This window comes from Sinohyriopsis cumingii, chromosome 7 (assembly GCF_028554795.1).
Source record: "Sinohyriopsis cumingii isolate HCF-2022 chromosome 7, ASM2855479v2, whole genome shotgun sequence".
Taxonomy (NCBI): Eukaryota; Metazoa; Mollusca; class Bivalvia; order Unionida; family Unionidae; genus Sinohyriopsis; species Sinohyriopsis cumingii.
In genome coordinates, this window is record NC_142967.1 from 134,468,086 (window position 1) to 134,494,403 (window position 26,318).

The 26,318-nt window shown below is 33.1% G+C and overlaps 1 protein-coding gene and 1 long non-coding RNA gene across 4 annotated transcripts in view; one reads left to right on the top strand and one right to left on the bottom strand.

Annotated features, from left to right (window-relative positions):
• The window catches only part of LOC149796175 (uncharacterized), a 100,025-nt gene that overhangs the window by 17,069 nt on the left and 56,638 nt on the right, over positions 1–26,318 (bottom strand). For both annotated transcript variants that reach the window (XM_089966121.1, XM_089966120.1), the window contains exon 3: positions 17,957–18,279. In XM_089966121.1, the coding sequence (XP_089822247.1) occupies positions 17,957–18,279 (323 nt within the window). The remainder of the gene's footprint in view (positions 1–17,956; positions 18,280–26,318) is intronic.
• The window catches only part of LOC149796176 (uncharacterized), a 39,108-nt gene continuing 37,082 nt past the window's right edge, over positions 24,293–26,318 (top strand). For both annotated transcript variants that reach the window (XR_016422498.1, XR_016422497.1), the window contains exon 1: positions 24,293–24,405. This is a non-coding gene — a long non-coding RNA (uncharacterized LOC149796176). The remainder of the gene's footprint in view (positions 24,406–26,318) is intronic.

Consider the following 26,318-nt stretch of genomic DNA (forward strand, 5'->3'; position numbering starts at 1 on the left):
ATCCATTCAGGAGGTATAGTTATAAACAAGATTTACTCAATGGCCAGTGTGGTGTCAATATTGGATGTCCGAGCAGCACCATTTTCCTTGTGAACCAACTACAACATGGGACGAATTTGCACATGTAAAGCTACAAGACGATCCTCCAAGTAGTTTAGGAGGAGTAGCTTGTGCTGGATGACAGACGACAGACCATCCCCATAAGCTCTTCTTGTCTATGACCCACAGAGCTAGAAATGTCAATCTACTTTTCTTTAACAATGACACATTGAATGAAAATGCAAATCAATTGTTGTGAAGAATTAAATTTCTACAACTAAAGTAATTACCCACTGAAATTGCAGCTTTCAAATGATTTACTATTTTAGTGTGATTTGGTGTTAACTAATGAGGAATTCACAGTCTGGTCATATTGTATAGGGATACCTGATTATCTGAGGTAATCAACAGATAACTGTTGCAAAAATTCACAAAATGTTTGGTAGTATATAATTACCCCTAGATAACATGAATTAGTGTCAGGTAATACATAGATACCTAGCAAATAATCTGAGGTAACTTTATACTAGCTTATTTTTAAACAAAATTCATGAGTAGATAATTCAGTATCTATGAAATTTATATCTGGTATCTCAGTAAAATAATATCCCTCATTATAATGCATATTAGAATCAAATTACCTCACTATAATGCATCTCAGTATAACTTGGCACTCACGACATGGCGCCCTAATATACCATGTTCTTCATTATAAGGAATCACAGTAAAAAATATGGTCCCTCTCCCTCATTATAAGGCATTTCATTGTACCAAGGTCCCTCACTATAATGCATCTAAGTATACCATAGTTCATTACTATATTTCATCTCAGTATAACCTGATCCCTCATTATAATGAAATTGATATGGCCCTTCACTATAAGGTATCTCAGTATAACATGGTAACTCACTATAATGCATCTCAATATCACTCACTGTAATGCACCTCAATGTAACCTGGTCCTTTGCTGTAAGATATCTACGTATAACATGCCTCTAAACTACTTATTTATAGGATCAAAACTTAACATTTTCAGAAAAAGTGAGTGAAGGGAAACTTTCTAGGCAAATTTCAAACTAGAAAATCTGGTTTCATTTTGATATGCATTCTAAACAATGTTATGAATTTCAATTGTTTTCATGGCTGTAGTTTCTACAATACTCCAATACAAAGTAGATATTAAAAAAAAACTAGTTTCTACTATACTCAGTACATATAAAAAACTTGACATTGTTTCAGTTTCTTAACTACTGCTGCCTTGACAACAGAAGCAAAGGAATAAATAATGTGGTTCATTTCCTCCAAATGATGAATGAAATTTCCCAGCATGATATATTAGGTTTAATAGCTATATATGGTGTTCCAGTTGTGTCAAGAAGTCATACATTTACGGTAATATTTCAAAGTGATATTTCTCCCTCAAGGTAAGTCATTCATAATCCCAGGCAGTGTTTATTCATCAAATTTCCTCCTACACAACTTGGCCCAGGAGCCGAGAACTTGGGCTAATTATGACACATATATACAGCTGATATGTACATATCTAGCCTATGTGACAATCCACAGGCTCAAAATAAAGTCTTCAGACCAAGGCCTGAGAAATGATAATTTGGTTGTCAGATGTTTCCTGGCTACCTAAAGTTTGTCAGACACATTACATATATTTTTTTTTAAACTGTAAGGTTTTGTACAAAACACTCATGGGTACAAAATCCAATCAGTAAACTATGAGCTATAAATATTAAATTTTTGATTAGTACATTGCCAAGAGATCAACAGTCATTTTAGTTAATATTTTTATGAAAAAAGTAGACTGGAATTTCTCTGGTGCAAAAGAGAAATCATCTCACACTTCATAAAATATGAACATACACTGCTGACGTTAAAAATAATCTCACACTTCATATATGAACTGACACTTGATTTCCAAGAAAAACATTTCACTACATACACTATGAATATAAACTGTGGATGATGTTCAGAAATAATCTCACTTCATACAACATGATGAGACACTGGATGTTCAGAAATAATCTCACTTCATACAACATGATGAGACACTGGATGATCTCACACTTTATACAAACTGAATGGTTACTCTGGATGAAGTCAAAAAATAATCTCCCATTTCATACAAAATTCTGGATGATGTTCATCAATAAATGACATATTAGGAGCATATACAGTCAAGGAGAACCATAATAATTTGCATACTAAATAGTTGTACAATACTATTCAAAGTCAATAGTGATGTGACGTGATGTGATTTTGATTTTTAACGTAGCTTTAACAATTTTTTTTTTTTTTTTGGGTGGATTGAACCCACAACCTCCCACTTATGAGGCGGACACTCTAACCACTAGGTCACTGGAGCGGTTCAAAGTCAATAGAAGCTATGACCTCATCATAAAGGTCACAGAAAATAACTTCCATGTTGTATCATATCTTAAGACCATTGGATTACAAGTGGACTAAATATATGCAGACCATCGGATTATGATTAGTCTAATATATACAGAATATTGGATTACAATTGGACTAAACATGTACAGACCATCAGATTATGATTGGAATAAATATATACAGACCATCAGATTATGATTGAAATAAATATTTACAGACCATCAGATTATGATTGGATTAAAATTATACAGACCATTGGATTACGATTGGACTAAATATGTACCGACCATAGGATTACAATTGGACTAAATATATACAGACCATCAGATTATGATTCCTTTAATTTATACAGACCATCGGATTAAGATTGGAATAAATATATACAGACCATCGGATCACAATTGGACTAAATATATACAGACCATTAGATTACAATTGGGCTAAATATATACAGACCAACGGATTATGATTGGACTAAATATATACAGAACACTGGATTATGATTGGACTAAATATATACAGACCATCGGATCACAATTGGACAAATATATACAGACCATCGGATCACAAATGGACTAAATATATACAGACCATCAGATTACGACTGGACTAAATATATACAGACCAATGGATTACGATTGGACTAAATATGTACAGAACATTGGATTATGACTGGACTATATATATACAGACCATCGGATCACAACTGGACTAAATATATACAGACCATCAGATTACGATTGGACTAAATATATACAGACCAACGGATTACGACTGGACTAAATATATACAGAACATTGGATTATGATTGGACTAAATATATACAGACCAACAGATCACAATTGGACTAAATATATACAGACCATCAGATTACAATTGGACTAAATATATACAGACCAACGGATTACAATTGGACTAAATATATAAAGACTATTTGATTATGATTAATCTAATATATACGGACCATTGGATTATGATAGGACTAAATATACACAGACCATCAGATTACAATTGGACTAAATATATACAGACCAACAGATTACGATTGGACTAAATATACACAGACCATCAGATTAAAATTGGACTAAATATATACAGACCATCAGATTATGATTGGACTAAATATATACAGAAGACCATTGGATTAGGCTTGGGCTAAATATATACATGTACAGACTATCGGATTACAATTGGACTAAATATATACAGACCATCGGATTACAACTGCACTAAATATATACAGACCATCAGATTATGATTGGACTAAATATACACAGACCATCGGATTACGATTGGACTAAATATATACAGACCATTGGATTATGCTTGGACTAAATATATACAGACCATCAGATTATGATTGGACTAATATATACATACCATCAGATTTTGGACTAAATATATACAGACCATCAGATTATGATTGGACTAAATATACCTAGACCATCAGATTATGATTGGACTAAACATATATAGACCATTGGATTATGACTGGACTAAATATATACAGACCATCGGATTACGATTGGACTAAACATATATAGACCATTGGATTATGACTGGACTAAATATATACAGACCATCGGATTATGATTGGACTAAATATATACAGACCATTGGATTATGATTGGACTAAATATATACATAACATTGTATTAAAATTGGACTAAATATATACAGACCATCAGATTATGTTTGGACTAAATATATACAGACCATTGGATTACGATTGTACTAAATATTAAATATATACAGACCATCAGATTATGATTGGACTAATGTATACAGATATTTGATTATGATTGTATTAATATATATTGTATTATAATGTAATGTATTATAATGTATTAATATATATATATAGACCATCAGATTATGACTTGACTAGATATATACCATCAGATTATGAATGGACTAAATATATAAAGACCTTCAGATTATAAATGGATATATATATATATATATATATATATATATATATATATATATATATATATATATATATATATATATATATATATATATCTGATCAGATTATGGTTGGATTAATATAATACAGACCATTGGATTATGATTGGACTAAATATATATATATATATATATATATATATATATATATATATATATATATATATATATATATAGGCCATCGGATTATGATTGGACTAAGTATATACATACCATTGGATTACAATTGGACTAAATGAATACAGAGCATCGGATTAAAATTGGACTAAATATATACAGACCATCAGATTATGACTGGACTAATATATAAAGACCATTGGATTATGATTGGACTAAATATGTACAGGCTGTCAGATTATGATTGGACTAATAGATATACAGACGATCAACTGTACTAAACTTTTCTTAGACAATATGAATATGTTCCAGAAAATAGAGCAATGTAATATTTCCTAGTAAATTCAGATTAGAATTAGACTGTTGTAAACTTTTGCACTTTCAAATCAATTCTCCTTCAACAGATGTAATACTACCTTAGACATCAACACAACACTGTTTTCACTAAGATTTTATCTAAGGATCCACCATGTATTCTCAACTGATGTCCAATAAAATTGATTGTCTTAACACAACACTGTTTTCACTAAAGTTTTATCTAAGGATCCACCATGTCTTCTCAACTGATGTCCAATAAAATTGATTGTCTTAACACAACAACGTTTTCACTGAAGATTTTATCTAAGGATCCACCATGTCTTCTCAATTGATGTCCAATAAAACTGATTGTCTTAACACAACAATGTTTTCACTAAAGATTTTATCTAAGGATCCACCATGTCTTCTCAATTGATGTCCAATAAAATTGATTGTCTTAACACAACACTGTTTTCACTAAAGATTTTATCTAAGGATCCACCATGTATTCTCAACTGATGTCCAATAAAATTGATTGTCTTAACACAACACTGTTTTCACTAAAGATTTTATCTAAGGATCCACCATGTATTCTCAATTGATGTCCAATAAAATTGATTGTCTTATGATTCCCTGTTAATAAGCACTAAGTAAAATCGGGGATGCACTCAATTTAGTTTAAAGTGAATGGCAATATCTTTTATCTTGAACTTTCTTGGGTTTCTTTAATGCACCCTATGAACAAATGCACACAAAGAACTCCATGTGCCAAAGATAAAGAAAAAAAAGACCACTAGTGTATATACATGTAGTCTAGAATGAACCAAGGGAGACAGTTGGTACAATAGTTACCAGTATAACAATTACCTGTATAGCAATTAACTGTTCTGTTCAATTCTAGCCATTTATACACATTATTTCATTATATGTTGCTTGAGACAATAATAATGTACACACATTTGATATGATAATCAATACTGGTTGGGGGTGATTGATGCCTGCAATATAAGTGAATGATTGTTTTTATGTACAGATTAAAAGAAGGCATAAAAGTCATAAGCTACCTTGATGGATTTTAGCTGAATGTGAAAGAATTGTAATTAATTTTTTTTAAAGCAAGCTGAGAAATATGACTTTAAAGACAGGGTTCCCATCCCAATGGGGAAATTAAAAGACATCTATTGCAAAACCAAAAACTGAGCCAAATAAATTCTCTTTAAAGATGTCAAGTTCAATTACATGCTGATGTAGGGATAAATTCAGAATTTTCCTATGGGTAAGTGTTTGATTTAGCAAAACAGAAGGTTTAATGTGACCAACCTTTTCTGCTTTTCACTTAAAACTGAACTATTTAAACTATAAAAAGGGTGAGTCAGTGTTTCAGCTGTGGCCCTAAGAATAAATAAATAAATAAATAAATAAATAAATAAATAAATACAAGAAGTCAATATCATGATCATCATTATTATCCAAGCCAGCCTTATTTTATTTTGAATTCAATTAAAATCAACTGAAGAGTAATGTGATTGACCTACTAATTGGAGAACTGCTGAAACACATATTTAATGAAGTCAGTCCACACTGTAATCAACTTCGATTGGCAGATGGAATTTATGCACACCAGTGTCTCTGAAGCCTACAATTAGAATGAAGTGTCTGTTTACTAACTGAGCGAATAGCCAGTTTATTTCAATAAACAATTACTAAATGTCTCTCTTTTGGTTTACACCTACCCCATTGATCAGTGCTGCAGTATACATCGATGTTGAAGTCCATAAGAGAAAAACAGCTAAGAAACCCCCTTAAGCAGTAACGATTAAATGAAAAACTTCCAAAAATCTTGTCCCAATACAATTACTATGACCTTTGTTATACACTACCAAACAAACCCTGTCCTTGATCTCTGACCCTTTAATCACTCCACTGCTTGCAAAGGGATCTTTCCTCTCCATTGCTAACATTTGCCAAATCTGAAAACAATCCACTTATGATAACAATATATCCCCCTTCATAAAGCACTCAACAATTCAGCCAAACAAGCAACAACAAAAAATCCCAAAACAAATCACCTTCTGACTTTGAACTTTGACCACTGGGGCCATCATCTTCAATGATACTTCATGTACACTGATGATAGCTTCAACATCTAAAGTCTATTTATGGATAACAAAATGTATGTCTTTTATTTTTCAACAAAAAAAAACAACTAAGTGACCACTATAACCTTGACCTTTAAAAACAACAACAGCAATATCTTATATCTTATGGTAAGCTTCCAAACTGTATCTGAGGACAATTCATTCCTGGCATTTAGACAATATGACCAGTGCCAAAAATTTTAACCATTGATCATGAACATGAATTTAAACCAGTGCTCCTGTGACCTTGGTGTTCAATCCTTATATATGTTCTGCAAGCATGCACATTATGCAGTTATCTGCAAAATATGGTGATTATTCACTGATGAAAACAGGAGATAAACATTAACCAAAAAGTTAATACTGGATGGACATTGTGATGACTGCTATGTTTCACATTTTGCAAAACTTGTTACAGGCAAAGACTAAAAAGAAAAATCAACACAATATGGAGAAGTTTGCTCATTTCTAAAACTTTTATAAAATCTGATCTTTCTTTTGTTCACCCTCTACTCTAGCGCAGTCAAGATGCTAGAACTACTTTTTCTTAAGTGGCATCATTAAGCTCAGTGTTAGGATTTTGTATCTTGAGTTTTCTGAGTTACATATTGAGGGTTGGTTGACATCATAGCATTGTTCCATACTGCAACAATGGGTTCCACAGAAACCTTGCTTTTATGTTTAACCTGCCCTAAACATATACACATTTAAAAAACATTATGCAGTTCTAGACCAATCCAATATTAAATGTACCTTAATTTTTAAATAATACAGGACAGTCCATCTGAGTGTCAAGCATACAGACTATCTTTCATTATTCAAATCAATTCAACGGAGCAAAATGAAAATAAGTGTGAACAAATCTTTATTTCATTCTACACCCATTTGGACCCATGCAAAACCATGAATATCCTTGGAAATTTGTCCATAAATTTGACATCAATGTCAAGATCCTTAATTTCTCTCAAATTAATTTTGACAGGATGATTTCCATTAAGTACTTAAAAAGGTAAACATCAGGTTTCTGGTACAAATTATATATCCCTGCAATTATCCCCCTGTATAAAGATCTGCCACAATATCTATGTACCCAAATAAATGCACCATCTCTCTCTCAACCCTACTTGCAGACAATGTGTTTAGTACAACCAGTCTGGGTCCCTGATGCATGTACCTAACATCAGTGTAGAATGTAACCCACATGTCCTGACTGGGCAGTCTTTTTAGAGTTTTAGCATTACAGAGAAAGCAGCACTCTGGCTTCAAACCCTTTACAAAAATTAATATAACTTAAGAAAATCAATAATGCTTCAAAATTAGGGTTGACATTTTCTAATTTTTCATTTCAGTCTGAATTCAATTTTGGAGTCAGGGTATTCATTAGGCTGTCTGAGGTTTGTAGATCAGTATAAAGATTGGAAGGGCACTGAGTTCACATGCAACTAACATTCAATCAGCACTTAAATGACCGAGGGGCACATATGGGTAATTCTTCTTGTAAATGTAAATAATCATGAGAAAAATACTACACAACTGTACTGACATTTCCTTGAAAAAATATCAGCTCAATTTTTATAAAATTTACTCTAATCATGTGCACATTTAAATATCCAAATTCCAGATGACTTATATTTAAAAAGCAGTTTGCAATCAACAAATTAAATTTAATGTTTCAGTCTAAGATTCTGACAGAAATTTAAATTAACACAATTTTATAAGAATGCATTACAAGCGGTACATTTTACCAATAATTTTACAATCAGTGTTAATTTGTTCAAAGTATGCAATCATCACACATCACCTCTACACCTTGACATGTGTATCAAGTTTGGTTTTAAAAGACTTGAATGGTTATGCTTCAGAAACCAGTAACAGCAATACACCCACCCTGCCCAATATTATGTACCAGGAGGATAACACAAGAATAAGAAGATTATCAAAACATGATAGGCCTATTTCATGACCTTTTGCCTACAAATAATCTTGACCTTCTGTAACACTATCTTCGAACTCTGCAAAGTGTCCTCGAAACATATGTAGGGGTTAAAAAGTGTCATAATGGACAAGTAAATAGGTCACAGACTTACATTATCCCTTTTTGTGACCTTGAACTCAATGCTGGGGAATGAGTAAAAGGTGATACTGTAAAGTCAACATGCATAAAATGCTAGTTTTATTAAAATATTTTTACTATCTGTACATGGATAGAGGTCACTGATTTATCCCATACTGTTACCTTGACCATGAAATTAGGGTGTGGCAGTGATATGTGACAAAATCCACACTGGTTCAAATGAAATACACTGGACAAGGATAAAACCTATAATTACATTTTCTCTTAACAGTGACCTTGTTGATTGATGACCCTGGGGCATGGCTATGGTATATGACAAACCATCTAGTCATGATTAAGCAAGTTACTTTAAATTAGTGGTTCAAAAGTTACAAACTGAGCAACGATACAAGCTACTGAATTATACTTTCCTTTGCTATGACCTTGACGATGAGGTGGGAAAAGACTATGGTACATTGTATGTGTCACACCATTAAATCATGACAAAATATACTTGTGCAAAGTTTCAAGAAAATCTCTCCAATCATTAAAATGCTATGAATCTGGCAAACAAACAAACAACAACAATAACAGTAGTAATAATAATAATAATAATAATAATAATAATAATAAAGTCTTTATTTTATGAGGGTGACATAATTAGTACAATTTTCAAGAACAGATGGATGCACAATTCCATAATATAAACAACTTCAGATGGGTGTACTAAATTTTCACATCAAGAGCAAGCTGCTATTTTTGGTACAAATTGGACAGGTAAGTCACAGTAAGGTGATACATGATGGATGAAAGACTCATGGTTTCTGACCCATATCTCCGGCTTGTAGCCTTCTCGTGACAATTTCACACAGGTGCACAAAATACTTGCAATGTTTTTAAAGACAAATTTAGTGTTATTAAATACCCACATATTTGACGTAAAGTGATCCATGCAATTTTGTGAATGTAAGAATATATGTTTGTATTTTCTATTGTTACTATGCACTAGTACGTCAGAGCAAACTCCTGTGATAACAAACTGATTTCATTCATAACTATACATAAATATTCCATGTAAGATCTGGAATATGCGAGTCTTTATTAAATGCATATTTACTAAACAATCTGACATTTAAAAACTCTGCTGTTTATGAATCTTTCTCTGGGGTGGGGTGGATGGCAAGTTGTGATAATGAAAATATTTTGTCCAATGAAAGTATGTCTAAATTTTCGAGTCAAATTCTGGATTAAACAAGGACAAACATTATGTGGATTAATTGACAAATGTCATGTTCCAGTGAGAAATGTCACAATGTTATGTCCCAGTGTGAAATATCATACAATAAAACCTCTCCAGACTGTATGTCCTGTGAAAGACCAAATAAATATTTCAGTTTAAATGAGTTTGGGGGCCTTCTGAGATTTTTCTCTTAAACGAAGGCAAAATCAGAGACCAGAAAACTATAGATTTTGGATTACTGAGGTTTCAGTCTTGACAGATTTCATTATAAACATATAAAGCCTATAGTATTCACACACTCTCATTTGTACCCTTCTACCCTTTTAAACATGAAAAACATCAAGGATATATCTTAAGAATATTTAATTATTACTGTTTGTTGCTCTTCTCAGATTATATTTTATGTATATCTGTATTTTGTAATTGATCTTAGTCCAAAATCAATTTAATGGTGCACCTGACTAGTGACATTTATTTTGTAATAACAAAATACATACTGATATGTATCTGTGATTATAGATTAAATATTTAAATCATTATTTTTGGAGGTAAATATGTTTATTTAAATCTGAGTTTATAGCATTAGTTTTCCATTTGGAAATTCCTCAACTTGTTAACAATTCTGAATGTTTGAAAGGAAGCTGACCTACATCCTTGCTCTGTTATTGTCTCTTAGATTTTAATAGCAATGTTGAATAATTACTCATTCCTACATTAACATCTGAAGTGGAATCAGTCTTATTGATGAGTTCAGTTTTTAATCTGGGTGGATTTATTTTTTCACTGGAATTACAAAGTGCTCATTAATACTTCTTAGACTAATTCATTAATTGGGAAGTATAGTGAATTCAGTCAAGGGCGTTTTGAATTTTATTACTGTGATACATCCAAATATTCTTAACACATTACCACATTCCATGCCACTGGCACATAAGCACATTCAAAACTAGAGACACATCAGCACATTCAATATTGTAATTTATTTGGAATACCAATTTATTTGTGTTTCAAACAATTTAAACAAACAGACAGAATGTGCACTGTCCTTTTCTGGTTTATAGAACAGAACATTTCAGCATAAGCTGTGTCTTCTGCATCCAATGTTTGCAATGTCAAGTTTTAATATTTCTAAAATGAATTGAACAAATAAAAAGGAACTCTAATAAAGATATATAACTCCAAAATTTACGCAAAGATGGTGTTGCCTGAAAACAAAGACCTACCCATGCAAAAATAGAACAATTTACTGAAGAAAATGCTGATTTGACAGTACATCTGGGACTGTCTGGTGACAATCAGGTAGGAATTATAAAGTGATGAATGAAATGATTATGTTTGTACATTTTTTGCATCCTTGATGCTATTTGTATTTTAGATTGGTAAGGGGGTACAATCAAATGGAAAAGTGTGCAATTACTATTGTCTCCTTCAAACGAACCTCTCACATAGCTCCATGGGATCTCCATTAAATGAGGGTTGGGTAAAAAGTAAATTCTCCTTTTAACATCAGAATGAGGCAGGTTTTTAAAAAAAATGTGGAAAAGTTTTTTGATAGGCTGAGGAAATGAGGTCATGTAGTAAATTACTGTGATGGAAAGCTGTTGTTTTTTTTTTTTACAAAAACACTGGCAGTTTCAATGATTGATATGGATATGCCTCCTGGATCAAACTCTGTTTGCAATGTTAAGTTTAGTGACAACTTTGTTAGTTTACAATAAAATTATGTCTTGAATAATTGTAGAATGCATGTCTAGATAAATTCTGAGACAGCAAGAAATATCTATCTACTTTTGATTTACAAATTTTGTTTGAAGCACCTTGATCTTAGCAATGATCAAGGAAGCAATTTACCAGAACCTTGTATTACGGATTTTAAAAAAAGGCTAATTACATGATGTCACAATCAACTAAATAATTAAGTAAAACATGAATGAGTAACAGAAAAGTGAATGCAAAAATAAATATATTCTAACTGATCAAACACAAAATTTGGAGGCTATCAAAACCCTTGGTCCAGATAGATATGTTCATACATGACAGAAGAGCTGTGCACCATACATTACATTTTTCTGAATCCATGTTAGGTTTAGTTTAGTTTTACATTTTATAATACAGCAAACAGAAGGTTTCGCGTACTGAGGCAAATGGAGCAAAATGCCTTGTCCAAGGTCACACCACCATAGCCAACCTGGGCTAATCCAATGGCAGAATTCAAACCCACACCCTTGAGTTCAGCTTGCCAACCAATTTGGTACCATGCCCCTATAGTACTTAAGTGTTTAGAAAAGGCTCAATTTACATGTATTGACCACCTGAAACCTTCCTATGAATGAGTGGATAATTAACTATGTGACCATGTCTGAAGTAATATGCTGATGTACAACTCTGTAAGTAAAATATATACTCAAACAAACTAATGCTAGTAATGATGGTAAATGCATATATTGAATATCAGCACCAACCATGACTGGCAGAGACCAGTGCCAAACAAACACAGGGTTAAACAATAAAAAATTCTATCTGATGATACATAAGCATCAGGAATTTGTCATATTATAGCCCAGGGGGGAAGTCTATGGTATATAAAACCTAAGGGTGAGGATTTGTTTCCCTCCAGTAGATGTTTTTTTTTGGAAGATGGGGTTTTAACATTTTTTGGTGGATAACCGTAATACTCATATTCTCAGTTAAATGTGACAATGTGTGCCCTAATTCCTGTTGGTCAAGCTGGCAGAACACCAATTGAGAAAAGAAAATGGAAACCAGTAAACACACCTGTTGTACTGTACAGGTGTCCTTTTACATCATTCTGCATAGTTCCATAAGAGTCTAGCACACAGTACTATCTACCCAAATTTTGGACTGATCAAACCAGAAACATCATGATTCCCTAAATCTAGGTTCAACATTGAACTTTAAACTTGATTCACAGTTAACAGAGAAAGAAAATTTACCATGTAGGATATATTTCATTCAAATTGTCTAACAGGTGTAAATAAGTACCTCTGTTGTGTACATACTTAAGTTGACACATAAAAATACAGCTGGAAATATTGTCTTATAAATGACAATTTCTGTGTTGGCAACAAAAGTCAATACATTCCACTCTCTGTGAATGAAACTATACTGATAATAGGTACTAAATAAACAGTTTGAAAATGTGATGGTACATGTATCATACTGATAATGGGTACTAAATAAACAGTTTGAAAATGTGATGGTACATATATCATACTGATAATGGGTACTAAATAAACAGTTTGAAAATGTGATGGAAAAATGTATCATACTAAGAGCCATTTGCAGTGTTTTCTCCAGTGACAGCCTTTCAACTTTTGTTCTTTGAAGGGCAATCATAACATGTAAGCAAATATTTCATCATTAATATGTCAGAGGGGTGGACAAATTACTAATATGTGTCATAGTCCGATGGGCCACGAAAAGCAAACTATGGCAACTCAACAACAGATTTGGAAGCTCACATTTTTCAATGCATAAACATTTCCGTTCGGTTGACGAGTGATGGTAGCCAAAGAATGCAGAAGTCTTTTAACTTACAGCATATTTTATTGACAAAATAATGATTTCCAAGATCATGTGGCCAAATGAGATTAGCCATATTCGTTTTGTTAAGGAAAAGTAACCGCATGATAACAAACTTCGGTATTCCTAAGCTAACACTGCTCTTCAACCAAGTGAATTTGGCATATAACAGTGTTTGAAAAACTAAGCTAATTGATTGTACTTGCAATATACCATCCATACTTGCTTACAAGTCATAAGCAAGTGTATATGGTAATTAGAGTGGCTGCAACTTGTTCACACATTTAAAAAGATAAGTAAATTCATCAAAATATAGTATAATCCAACCAGAAAATGTTATAATGATGCACATCAAATGGAAAATTATCCTGAAAATAAATCGTGCCAAAACATAAGTTACAATACCAATTTGTCAAAAAACTTAAGCTGTAGATACAATCAAGATATAATAAATTGTAATGTATTTATTTTCATGCCATCAACAAGTGATGGTATCAAATTCAAAATGTTTAAAAGCTTCAAACAAACTTGTAACTACTATTTACGAACATCAAACCATGTGAACTACTGATAAAATCATATCCAATACACTGGTACACACACACTGCTGCCGGCAACACCTTTGATCGCATGGCCACATCAAAGATAATAATCATCAAAGATGATATGAAAAAAACTATATTTACAGACCTGTCTAAACATCTAAAAACACTGATCTACATAAACAACAAGCACTAAACCTGAGAAGAGACACAATGTTGTTACATTACCTATCCTGTCATACCGGACCAAATTACCTGTGACCAAATTCAGATATTCATAGCAGTATCCAATTGTGATTTCTTTGTACAGAATAATCCCTTGATGAGTTGATGGGAATGATATGGCCAGGTCTTTCATCCTAGTGCATTGGATGCCTTATTCAAGAATGTTAATGAATGCTTACAGCATATTCTTTTTCAGCTCATATATATATATTTATAAAAGCTGAAAAGATAGGTCTAACTAAGTGTTCCATTTTTTCATCAGTTATCTACTACTGTCAACAACATGTACACATCAGACTGTTCAGTGATTATTCAACAATTTAATATTATTACCAGTGTATTTAAATTATAATATCGTTACCAGTGTATTTAATTATATCACTTGTGCATTTAACTACAGCATCATCACCATTGTATTTAGTTATAATCTCATCACCAGTATATTCAATTACAATATCATCACCAATATACTGAATTAAAATCTCATCACCAGTATATTTAATTACAATATCATCACCAATATACTGAATTATAATCTCATCACCAGTATATTTAATTACAATATCATCACCAATATACTGAATCAAAATCTCATCACCAGTATATTAATTACAATATCATCACCAATATACTGAATTATAATCTCATCACCAGTATATTTAATTACAATATCATCACCAATATACTGAATTAAAATCTCATCACCAGTATATTTAATTACAATATCATCACCAATATACTGAATTATAATCTCATCACCAGTATATTTAATTACAATATCATCACCAATATACTGAATTAAAATCTCATCACCAGTATATTAATTACAATATCATCACCAATATACTGAATTATAATCTCATCACCAGTATATTTAATTACAATATCATCACCAATATACTGAATTAAAATCTCATCACCAGTATACTCAATTACAATATACTGAATTATAATCTCATCACCAGTATATTCAATTACAATATCATCACCAATATACTGAATTAAAATCTCATCACCAGTATACTCAATTACAATATACTGAATTATACATGTAATCTCATCACCAGTATATTTAATTACAATATCATCACCAATATACTGAATTATAATCTCATCACCAGTATACTCAATTACAATATCATCACCAATATACTGAATCAAAATCTCATCACCAGTATATTTAATTACAATATCATCACCAATATACTGAATTAAAATCTCATCACCAGTATACTCAATTACAATATACTGAATTATAATCTCATCACCAGTATATTCAATTACAATATCATCACCAATATGCTGAATTATAATCTCATCACCAGTATATTTAATTATGTCATAAATGTTGGTGCAAACTAAAGCAATTTCAATGGCTTGCCAATATTTATTGTAAATGCCCAATCTTTATACATGTATTAAATATTGTCTAATTTGAAACAGTATGTGTGTATGTGTGTGATTAGGATTTTTAACTTAGCTTTAAAAAAATTTCAGTCATATTGCAATGATGTCTGCGGTGTGGCAGTTTATAGTGATGTCTAGCACTGGGGCATCATGACACAGACATGTAGCATGATGTCCCACCCAGTCACATTATCCCGACACCAGGCCGACCAGTCCTAACACTAACCTCTTAATGCTGAGTGCCTAGCGAGGCAGCTGTTAGTACCATTTTTGTAAGTCTTTGGTATGACTCGGCTGGGGTTCAAACCCACGACCTCCCACTTATGAGGTGGACACTCTAACCACTAGGTCACCGGAGTGGTTTTCCACAACAACGATATCAACTGAAATTCCTGGATAGTGACCTCGTAGGTTATAATCTAAATTCTGTAACATCTTATGTGGGTCTATGCTATAATTCCATTTGAACATTTCAAAGAAAATTCGAAAAGCATTAATGAAATTTAATATTTTAACTTTTCCTTTTGATTTCAACCCCAACTACCCCTCTTGCACATGGCTACCTTCTGGAACAGTCAACTTTAACCCAAATTATGAGAATTGATGGATAGACAGACAGAGAAATGAAAGGTATACAAATCCACTTAGAACCTGGCTATGAAAATTACCATTCAATCACAGGTACCTATTAATAAATCTAACAGAAAGTAGCATATGAGAAAATAGAAACTTACCTGGCAGACCTACACTGATGTAGATCAAAATTAAGTTTAAAATACTAGGTAACAGAAAAAGCTAGGCCTTCAAGTGGCTCACACAAGCTGCAGCCATTGATTTTTCATCTGAAACTTTTCCAAATGCTACACAAAAACCAATGATTTGCATTTTTAAGTATTTCACTTATCAATTTTTCTTTCACCTTAGCTATGAATGTAAAAGATTTAAAACAGAAGAAACATTTGATTCATGTTTGAAAACATTTTTGCTTCCACTTCAGGCAAACAAATATAAGGCCAGAACAGTTCATAAACATTTCAAAATGTGACAAACTGCTGCATCAGCATGAAAATCGAATCAAGTCATTTACATATTCATACCAACAAACTACTACATTTCATTTGCCTTCATCCAGTAAAATCTAATCAAGTCATTTACATATTCATACCAACAAACTACTACATTTCATTTGCCTTCATCCAGTAAAATCTAATCAAGTCATTTACATATTCATACCAACAAACTACTACATTTCATTTGCCTTCATCCAGTAAAATCTAATCAAGTCATTTACATATTCATACCAACAAACTACTACATTTCATTTGCCTTCATCCAGTAAAATCTAATCAAGTCATTTACATATTCATACCAACAAACTACTACATTTCATTTGCCTACATCCAGTAAAATCTAATCAAGTCATTTACATATTCATACCAACAAACTACTACATTTCATTTGCCTTCATCCAGTAAAATCTAATCAAGTCATTTACATATTCATACCAACAAACTACTACATTTCATTTGCCTACATCCAGTGGATTTTGTTTACTTGTGCAAACACGGTTTGCATGAAACATCCAACAAGTAAAAAAATTTGTAAAAGGTTGAAAATACTGCTGTAATAAAATTAAAATATAACCATGTCCCTGACAAACAAGCCAACAAAATTTCATTTATCTTAAGTGTTTTTTTCGCTTTATCATACCACCATCCATAAGTCAAAACATTCAATAAAAAAACTTATAATGGTCTGAAAATCAATACAACTTGTCAAAAATGCCTGTCAAATTTTATTTGTCTACCTTTGCTGAATTTTATATAATCATTTTAAAAAACTTGTAAGGATGGACAGGTGAAGTAAAGGACAGATAGCTGGACAGGATCAAATCAAGATACACCCACTGTGAGAAGAGAGACCTATCTCGCAGCAGGGGCAAAGACAAAGCCAAGATAAAGCACCATTTTCAGACCACCATTACCTGAAGAAACTTCCCTTCTGCTAGGACTGTGTGGACCATTTTCAAATCTTGAACCGTTTGATTTGGTGGAAGCACATGTTATGACTGATGGTCGACTTTGTGTGGGACTGTCTGCAGATGAATGAGAAGCTGAACTGGATAATGAAAGATTCAGGGGCGCATCATGCACATCATGGTGGTATCGTGGTGGTGAGTTGGTGTGACTTGAGCTCGGGCTAGATACTGTCCGTGTGAGCAAGCTGTGTCGAACATTGTAGGATTCTATTGATGTTGATTTCCCATCACCATTTATGTACATGTCATGGCTGACATTTGATAATTGTCTGTAAAGAAAAAAAAAGATGATCACAGAATAATCGCGTAACATATACAAGTTTATCATGTCCCTGCATGACTTTCTACCAGATTAAAGTGTATGGTAAATAAAATAGGAGCATGGACAGAGGGGCAACCATGATTCAAGATATCACACTATCCCTGATACCGAAACAAGTGTCACATATACTGGAACATGAATAAACAAGCACCTCACTAGTATAAATTATCATGTATGCCTCTAAACACTTTGAATTCATAACATATTAAAAAATGGGCTGATACCTAGAAACCATGCTATGCATTTAATCAAGGTCAATTATACATGCACTGTACCTGTAGTATAAACACACACACATACATACGTGCATAAAAAATACAATCTAGCAAAATCTTAAATAGCTACATAAAATCTACACAAGAAAGAAGAAACAGTGTTCAAACTTACAAGGTTATATAGACCTATTTTCATACAGTGTTTAATGGGCACACCAAATTTATGCAAGAACACACAAATCCTGAAGAAGAAAAAAATATCTACTTCCAACAGTACATCTATATCCAAAACTATCTATATACATATATATGAATGTTGATTTATTAACTCTATTATTTTCATTACATAGAGGAGCAGTAAAGTGTTTTTAACATATTGGCACACTTGTAGCATCTTCAAGATGAACCCAGAGCAGCTGCAATAAAACAAAAGGATGCTGATTAGTGTGACAAGTTATTAATATTGACAAATTTGATTGGTGTGTAAGAGTGACACAAGAAAACCATTTCTCATTTGGTTGGGATAATCCTGCTTTAAAGCTCCCTGTCTGGTGGGTTTGGCTAGGTTTTGTTGGATCAGAGGGATAGAGTGCCTTTCCAAATGTAAAAACTGCAGAAATCCAGCATGATCTAGCACCTGAACCAGGAACTCCCACATGAAAGTTCAACAAGATAACAACTGAGCTACTGTGCCTCAGTAGAACTGTCAACAATTCTGGCAATAGTGACCATGTTAACAGTTTTGGCAATAGTGACCATGTTAACAGTTTTGGCAATAGTGACCATGTTAACAGTTTTGCTTCAGCAAATACCAAGATAATTAGGTCTTGTGCTTCATGAAATTATGTAAACATCAAATCAATGGTCAGTCTGTGACAGATGAAAGCACAGTGGAAGAGGTGAGAAGGGGCATCAAAGGAACTATAGTTCCTGCACAGTGGCCTATGACTCAATGCATATCAAGATTTCTGCCAGAAGCTAATCTCTTCTCATGCAATTTGGCATCATTCCTCATTTCCCGCCTGGCTCATGATGTAGGTCTTCAGCTCTTTTCAAGTGTTTATCATATTTTCCTGTGTATAGAATGCACACCCAACTGGGGGGGAAAAAAAACCTACACCCACTCAGTCTTAATTACAGCAAGACAGTAGACCTTGATTTGCCTGCAATTTATCATGCAATGCTATATCCAGATCTATGTTACTACATTACACATAATTAAATATGGTATGCACAGCCTACTCATCTGGAGCCCTGAAAATATTGCACTTCTTGGAGTGTTTTGTTGTACTTCAATCATGTATTTTGATGATGGAACTAAAATGCCAGAGCAGCTACTATCTATCTACACTATTTCATGTATGATATGAATTTCTTGCCAGTTACAAACATACTGTACCTACCCATTTATGTAACCTTCTAAAGAGCATGAAATTTCACTGAAAAGTTATTGGACTGATTCCATATCACTAATACAAAGAAAAACTTTTTACCCCTATGAAAAAAACTAAAGTCAAAACTAATGCTTCAAAAAGTAACTAATATTATACCATTTCTATCCAAGTGGGATCCATGTATGATAATTTTAAAAAATCAAATGGAAACATTCAAGCAATTTCTGTTAAAAATGTTATGAAATGTACTTCTGGTCAGTACTGAAAAATATGGGACATTGTCGTCTTGTAACAGATTCCTCTTCCTTGCTCCTAGTTATCTGGCAAAGTAACCCATGCCCATTAAGTCTGTATATATGTAGACTTGAATAAGAATTTACTTACAAATGTTTCTTTTTGAACATAAAATCTTCCAAATGGTCTACAGCTCCTTGGTAGAAAAATTACACTAAACATTGCCCAATATTGGGTAACTAAAGCTACCTTCATGGCTTGCCACTACAAATCTAGGTGCTATTCCCAACCACCCACACCACAACATCTGGACATTGACCCAGCTGTCATTACTCAAAATTCCATTAAATATACATGTACCAAGTCTCCTCCAAATATGACAACATGTTTAAAGTCTATACAAAACAACAACAAAAAACATTCAAACAAATCGTTGTAAATGCAATGTTTAATATTAGACCTTCGACATCCACCAACAGTTTCCAGGGACAAGTCCCAAAATTGATGTGTCATATTTAGCCACCACATGGGCAACTAAATCTGGTGTGTTTTCATCAGGCAGGAGATATAGATAAATGGACAGACAGACAGATGGAGGGTATCATAATATTTCTGGCAAATGCGTGGAGATATGGTAGGTTCCTGTTTCCTAGCAATGCAGTCTGCAGACTTTAATAGACTATAAATAACGTATTCCTCATTAAACAAAATACAACAAACTACACCAATCTGCTTACATCTGGCAGTCAATTACAGCAGCACATCACTTGAGAAAAGCCCTGTACAAAGATTTTTATTTCTATGAATCAAGTTTTACAACAATGCCTTAACTACGATATTCCCATATGATTTATACATTGAAGTCGAAGGCTTCAACTTACCATTTATACTTGCACATGAGTCCAACTGCAAACAACAAAGACCCTGATGTGCCAGCAGATCAGTCTATGTTGCTTACTCTACTGATTACTCCTAACAACCTGCATAGACCTTGATCTGCTGGTGCATTATGCAACTGGGATTATACAGTTTGTAGACCAACTTATAAGCAAGTATATACAGAACAGCTCTAGTAAGGGCATACAAATTATAAATCTTTCAACCATAGTTGTGATAATGCCCCAAAAATAAATCTGGTCTGGTATTTTTAACTCTCCAAGTAAGGAATTCAAGCTCAAAAGTTAAACCCCAAAATTAGAGAAGATTCTTAAAGCATGCTTATGTAAAAGAAATTTGGCAATCTACAAGTAGTAGGAACTAAAGTTACGAACTATTTTAAAGTTGATTATTATAGGTTTATTCTAACTAAAAACTGTCATGTCAAAGGTTTTCACAATTTTAGGATTGAGCAAGAGCCCTACCCTTAGAAGCATGACCATGGGTGTGTATTCCATGTGCAGGTAAATTTATCTGTGTCCATTAAATGTAAACATGGTTATTTCACTGGAGCTCAGCAGTTTCCAAATTATAATTTTGGGTATGTCCCCTGTCCATTGGATATGACTCTAGGCCTGTGTTGGATGCATACCTGAATCTATTTCGTCATGCACATTAAATATATACACAGTAACAGAGAGAATAATTTTAACATTGTCCAATTCGTGATGCAGAGACAAGTCCCCTATCTCACAGGAATATTTCCCATGACTGTTGGATGCCAAGGTGAATATATCTCCTTATGTCCATAAATGTATGCAGTAGAAATCTGAGCAGTTTCCAAATATGACCCAGTGTCAAATGCCCTACCCTGGAGAAATTACTTTGGGTCTGTATTAGATGTATGACTGATTTCATGTCTTTTAAAAATTATATGGTGAAGATATCTAAAGTTTCTATGAGCAGAATTCCCCTGCCTCTAGAGCAAGACCCCAGTGTGTAATCATATAACCTATTATATATAATACATCTCTAGCACTGACGATCACACCAACTTTCAGATCACCATTCTTGCTCCTTCCATGCATATATTTTTCAAAAGATTTAAAAATAAAATAAAAAAGCTCAATGCTTTAAACCAACCCCCTATGAATCATAAAAACATTTTAAAACAAATGCACACATCTTAAGAAAACCCTGATCATATCCCAAAGTTTAAAGTCTGTTGAAGGAAATGCACTGCATTAAAGATGGACAGATGGAACAATACAATGACATATTCCCTGGTCTTTTCTTAAAAAAGAAAAACAAATATGGTATAAAATTAAAACTGTTACTTGACATTTTAGTACACTGATTAACCTTCTGACCCCCTCCCATGAACTCAATCAAAAAGTGAGTAAAAAAATAATACCCCATTTACAATTATGGTAACAATATAGAAAAAGTGAACAAACATGTTTTAGTGAATTTCAGCTCAACAGTTGTGATACCATAATGGACATATACATACCAACAGGTTACACACTATTAACAAGGATGTATGGTTTAACTAAAGTACAGTTTTATCTAAACATCATACCACTAGTATGATGGTTACTATGGTAAATATCAGAATGGCAAGCATGCAAGATGGGTGGAAGATGATTTCTACAGATCATCAAACACGCCTGTCTCTTATGATGGCCAAGCTGTTCAAAACACAAGCATTATGAAAATGTAAACTTTGCCATACTCTAACTGATGTGACACAACCAATACACTAACCCTCACTAAAAACTATTTGTAATGAACATTATAGGGGACAGAGAAATCTATTCTTTAATTTCTGTTTAGCCATCAAAATTTAGAGGCACATGCAGGATTTTTACCAGTGGTGTATGATTATGAATAGCCAGGATTATTTAGCATCAAAAGGCCAACTTTCTGTTTTGTCCACTGAACAGTGTACTGTAAATTACAAAAAGAACCTTTTTCAGTTCTGCCAATTGAACAGTGTACTGTAAATTACAAAAAGAGTCTTTTTCAGTTCTGCCCACTGAACAGTCTGCTGTATAAATTAGAAAAAAGACAACTTTCTCAGTTCCACTGAAAAGTGTACCATTGTAAATCACTGAAATTGATCTTAATGTAATGAGTAACTTAATTTTTTTACTAAACTATGATACTTGCTAAAATATGCAATTATGATTTCAGCATTGCTTGGATGGACAGTTCTGGAAGTTTATAACTGGGGTTAGATTTAACAAGCCACCATTTTATAAGCGCCATGTTAAGTACGCTAGCAGATTAATACTAGCGAGTGAATGGACTACTGGATACTGATCTGAAGAAATGATCATATTGTCAATTTGTCAATTTTATTTAACACATTTTGAAGATAACTTGTGTGAGAATAAAATGGCCAAACTTCATTTTGTCTGTGTTGACTTAGCATAGCATGCAATAGTAAAATATTGCTTTTCATGGGCTACCTTCAAACATAAAATGTTTAATTTTCCCAACATTAATCACAAAATTTGATGTCACCAATATGATAAAATTACAGATTCATTAAATCCAAATGATGCTAAAATATTGTGATCCTCAGTATTTTACCTGGAAAATAGGGGTTTAACTGAAACCCCTTGCTCTGAACTCCTTATTTGACACTGAAAAGTGACCCCTTCTATCAACTCTCTACACTCGAAATATCCTATTTTTATTATTTCCAGTCATTCCTCTTATGATCTATTCATTAATTCAATGCTCATTTTTACTGATATCTTATAAAATTATTGTTATTTTTTATGCATTCTTTAGCACAGTGGCAGTGGGACATGCGACCAAAAGGATGCAGGTTCAAATCATACCATTAAAACAGTATGGACCAGCTAATGTGGTGTGTTCTTGGCCAAGGCACCTTACTCCGATTGTCTCAGCACTAAACAACCTCCATGTATTACTGTACTTTAAAGCTTCCAACCAAACCAGACCAAAACCTTCCAGGAGACAACCTGGCCATTAATAGCCCTGGCATCAAACCAAAGACTTCCTAGAGACAATCAGGCGATTATTAGATCTGGCATCAGCAACTTTTGAGAAATGAACAACTTGTTGAATTTGAGATTTTGGAAACAATCCCACTTGCTGAGTTCTGACTCATCATTTGTGTTCTAAATTTATGTTCTAGTCAGAAACTAGTCTGGAGTAGGCATATCTACTCTACACCCACACATAGTTCTGGGGCTAAATCTAGTTAAGCAGAAGTGACAAGTGTGGTTATGTACTGATCCCCACACTATTTCCTTCAATGAAACATGACAGATGTCAACTTGAGACCATGTAATATAGATGTCAAGAACTCCTCAAGAAGTAAGTAAAGAAGTCCTACAGTAGTAAATGAATCTTGCATTTATGATTTAGGAACACTCTCCATTTTCAACCATTTTTTGCTTTCTTTACTTGCCTAATGGAATAAAATAATATTGCTACATGAAAACCAAGTTCATATTTTAACAAGTCATTATTCTCTCTTTCCAATATTCATTCCCCTTTACTCCCAAAAATAATGACACCAAGGTCCACTGAAGACAGTTGTCAGTGACTTAAACTGACGACAACAAGCAGTGACTTTCAATGAAGACAACAGTGAGTTCCACATAAGAAGAGCAATTTGTATTTACCAAATTCTAAAACAAATAATATTAAAAGACTTTTCTACCATACTGTCAATGATTCTTTTTTTTGGTTGTTCATATTTTATTAAAATCCACATCCATTACAAACTTATTTAAACAATCATGTGTCAGAATAATGCACTATTCGTTATATATTGTAGGAATTCATCTGTGAAAATTCCAAGTTAAAGCAGTCCAAGTGCAAGAAACCATCTTTCTCAGCTAATCACATAATTCTGTGTGTATAAGTTAGTCCATGTTTGTTAAATCAACACTTACTGTGTAGCTTGAAATGAAGTAATTAAATTATGATGTCATCAATTTTTACCCAGGTAGCACTTTGAATTCTGGGATAAACTGGATGCAAAATGATGCAGTTGTTGTGACTTTTGTCTCTTATTCAATAAGGAAAATAAATAACAGTTCAGTGAATGAAAAGTCAGCAAAGAGTATACAAGAATTTGGAAATCTTAAGTGACATACACTTTACCATAATTCAACCATGTAGGCTTTCTGTGCATTGTAATCTCAGTGAGTGTCACACTAAAAACCAGCATACATTTTTTGCTTTGTATTTAATAACAGGAATCTGTGAACTTCAACATGTGCAATTTGGAAAGTTTTTAAATATTTACCTTATATACTTGCTTATAATTGCAAACAACAAAGATCCTGATCTGCACATCATAATGTGCCTGTAGATTAGGGTCTATGAGGTTTATTCTACTGATTACTCTTAACAAACTGCACAGAACCAGATCTGCCAGCACATTATGTGATGGCAGATCTGGGTCTGTGCAGTCTGCAGTTGGACTCGTCTTATAAGTAAGCATATATGGTATACATCTATTATTGGTACTATATTTAATGTACAATTGGTGACATGGTACTTATTTCCAAAACATTTCTGTATAATGACCCTTACTTGGGGACAGATATTCAGCAAAGAGAAGCATTAGAAAATTCACACCATCCTAAACATTTTTAAGTGATCTAACTTAACCCTTAGCTAAGTAAAGATCACAATTTTTAAAGACTTTAAATATTTTAACATTTCACAAACTTATTTTCAGTCCCTCTGCTTTCACTGGTGATTATAATCCTCTTTTCAAAGGTGCAGAGCAAACTTTGTGCACTCAACTGATACAATGATTTCACTTATAATCAATATGTGTTAATTAGATCATTGTCAATGGAAATCTGGGGCCCTTAACACAAGTAAATAATATTAAGCAAACACCTGAAACAGAATGCCACCAAGTGCAAAGTTTTCTTAGTGTTATAAAATATATGGTGAAATCTGCACTTAACATCCTGAGGGCATTGGTGGGGGGGACCTGAAGTCTACTGTCAATATCACTTTCATGCAAGAAGGAACAGTGAAAAGATTTTCAAGATGGCTGTCATGGTACCAATAATGAATCTTTGATTCGCACCATTTTCATTTGCAACCAACCACACATTATAAGAAGTCTTTTGTTTATAGCTCCATTCTGACATGATCATCCAACCAGAAGAAATAGTGTTAAGAAGCACAATTTTCATCTTGGATCAACTAGCCCTTGGGATGAAAGTAAGTGTATGGCAATTCAGCAAACAGTTTTGGAG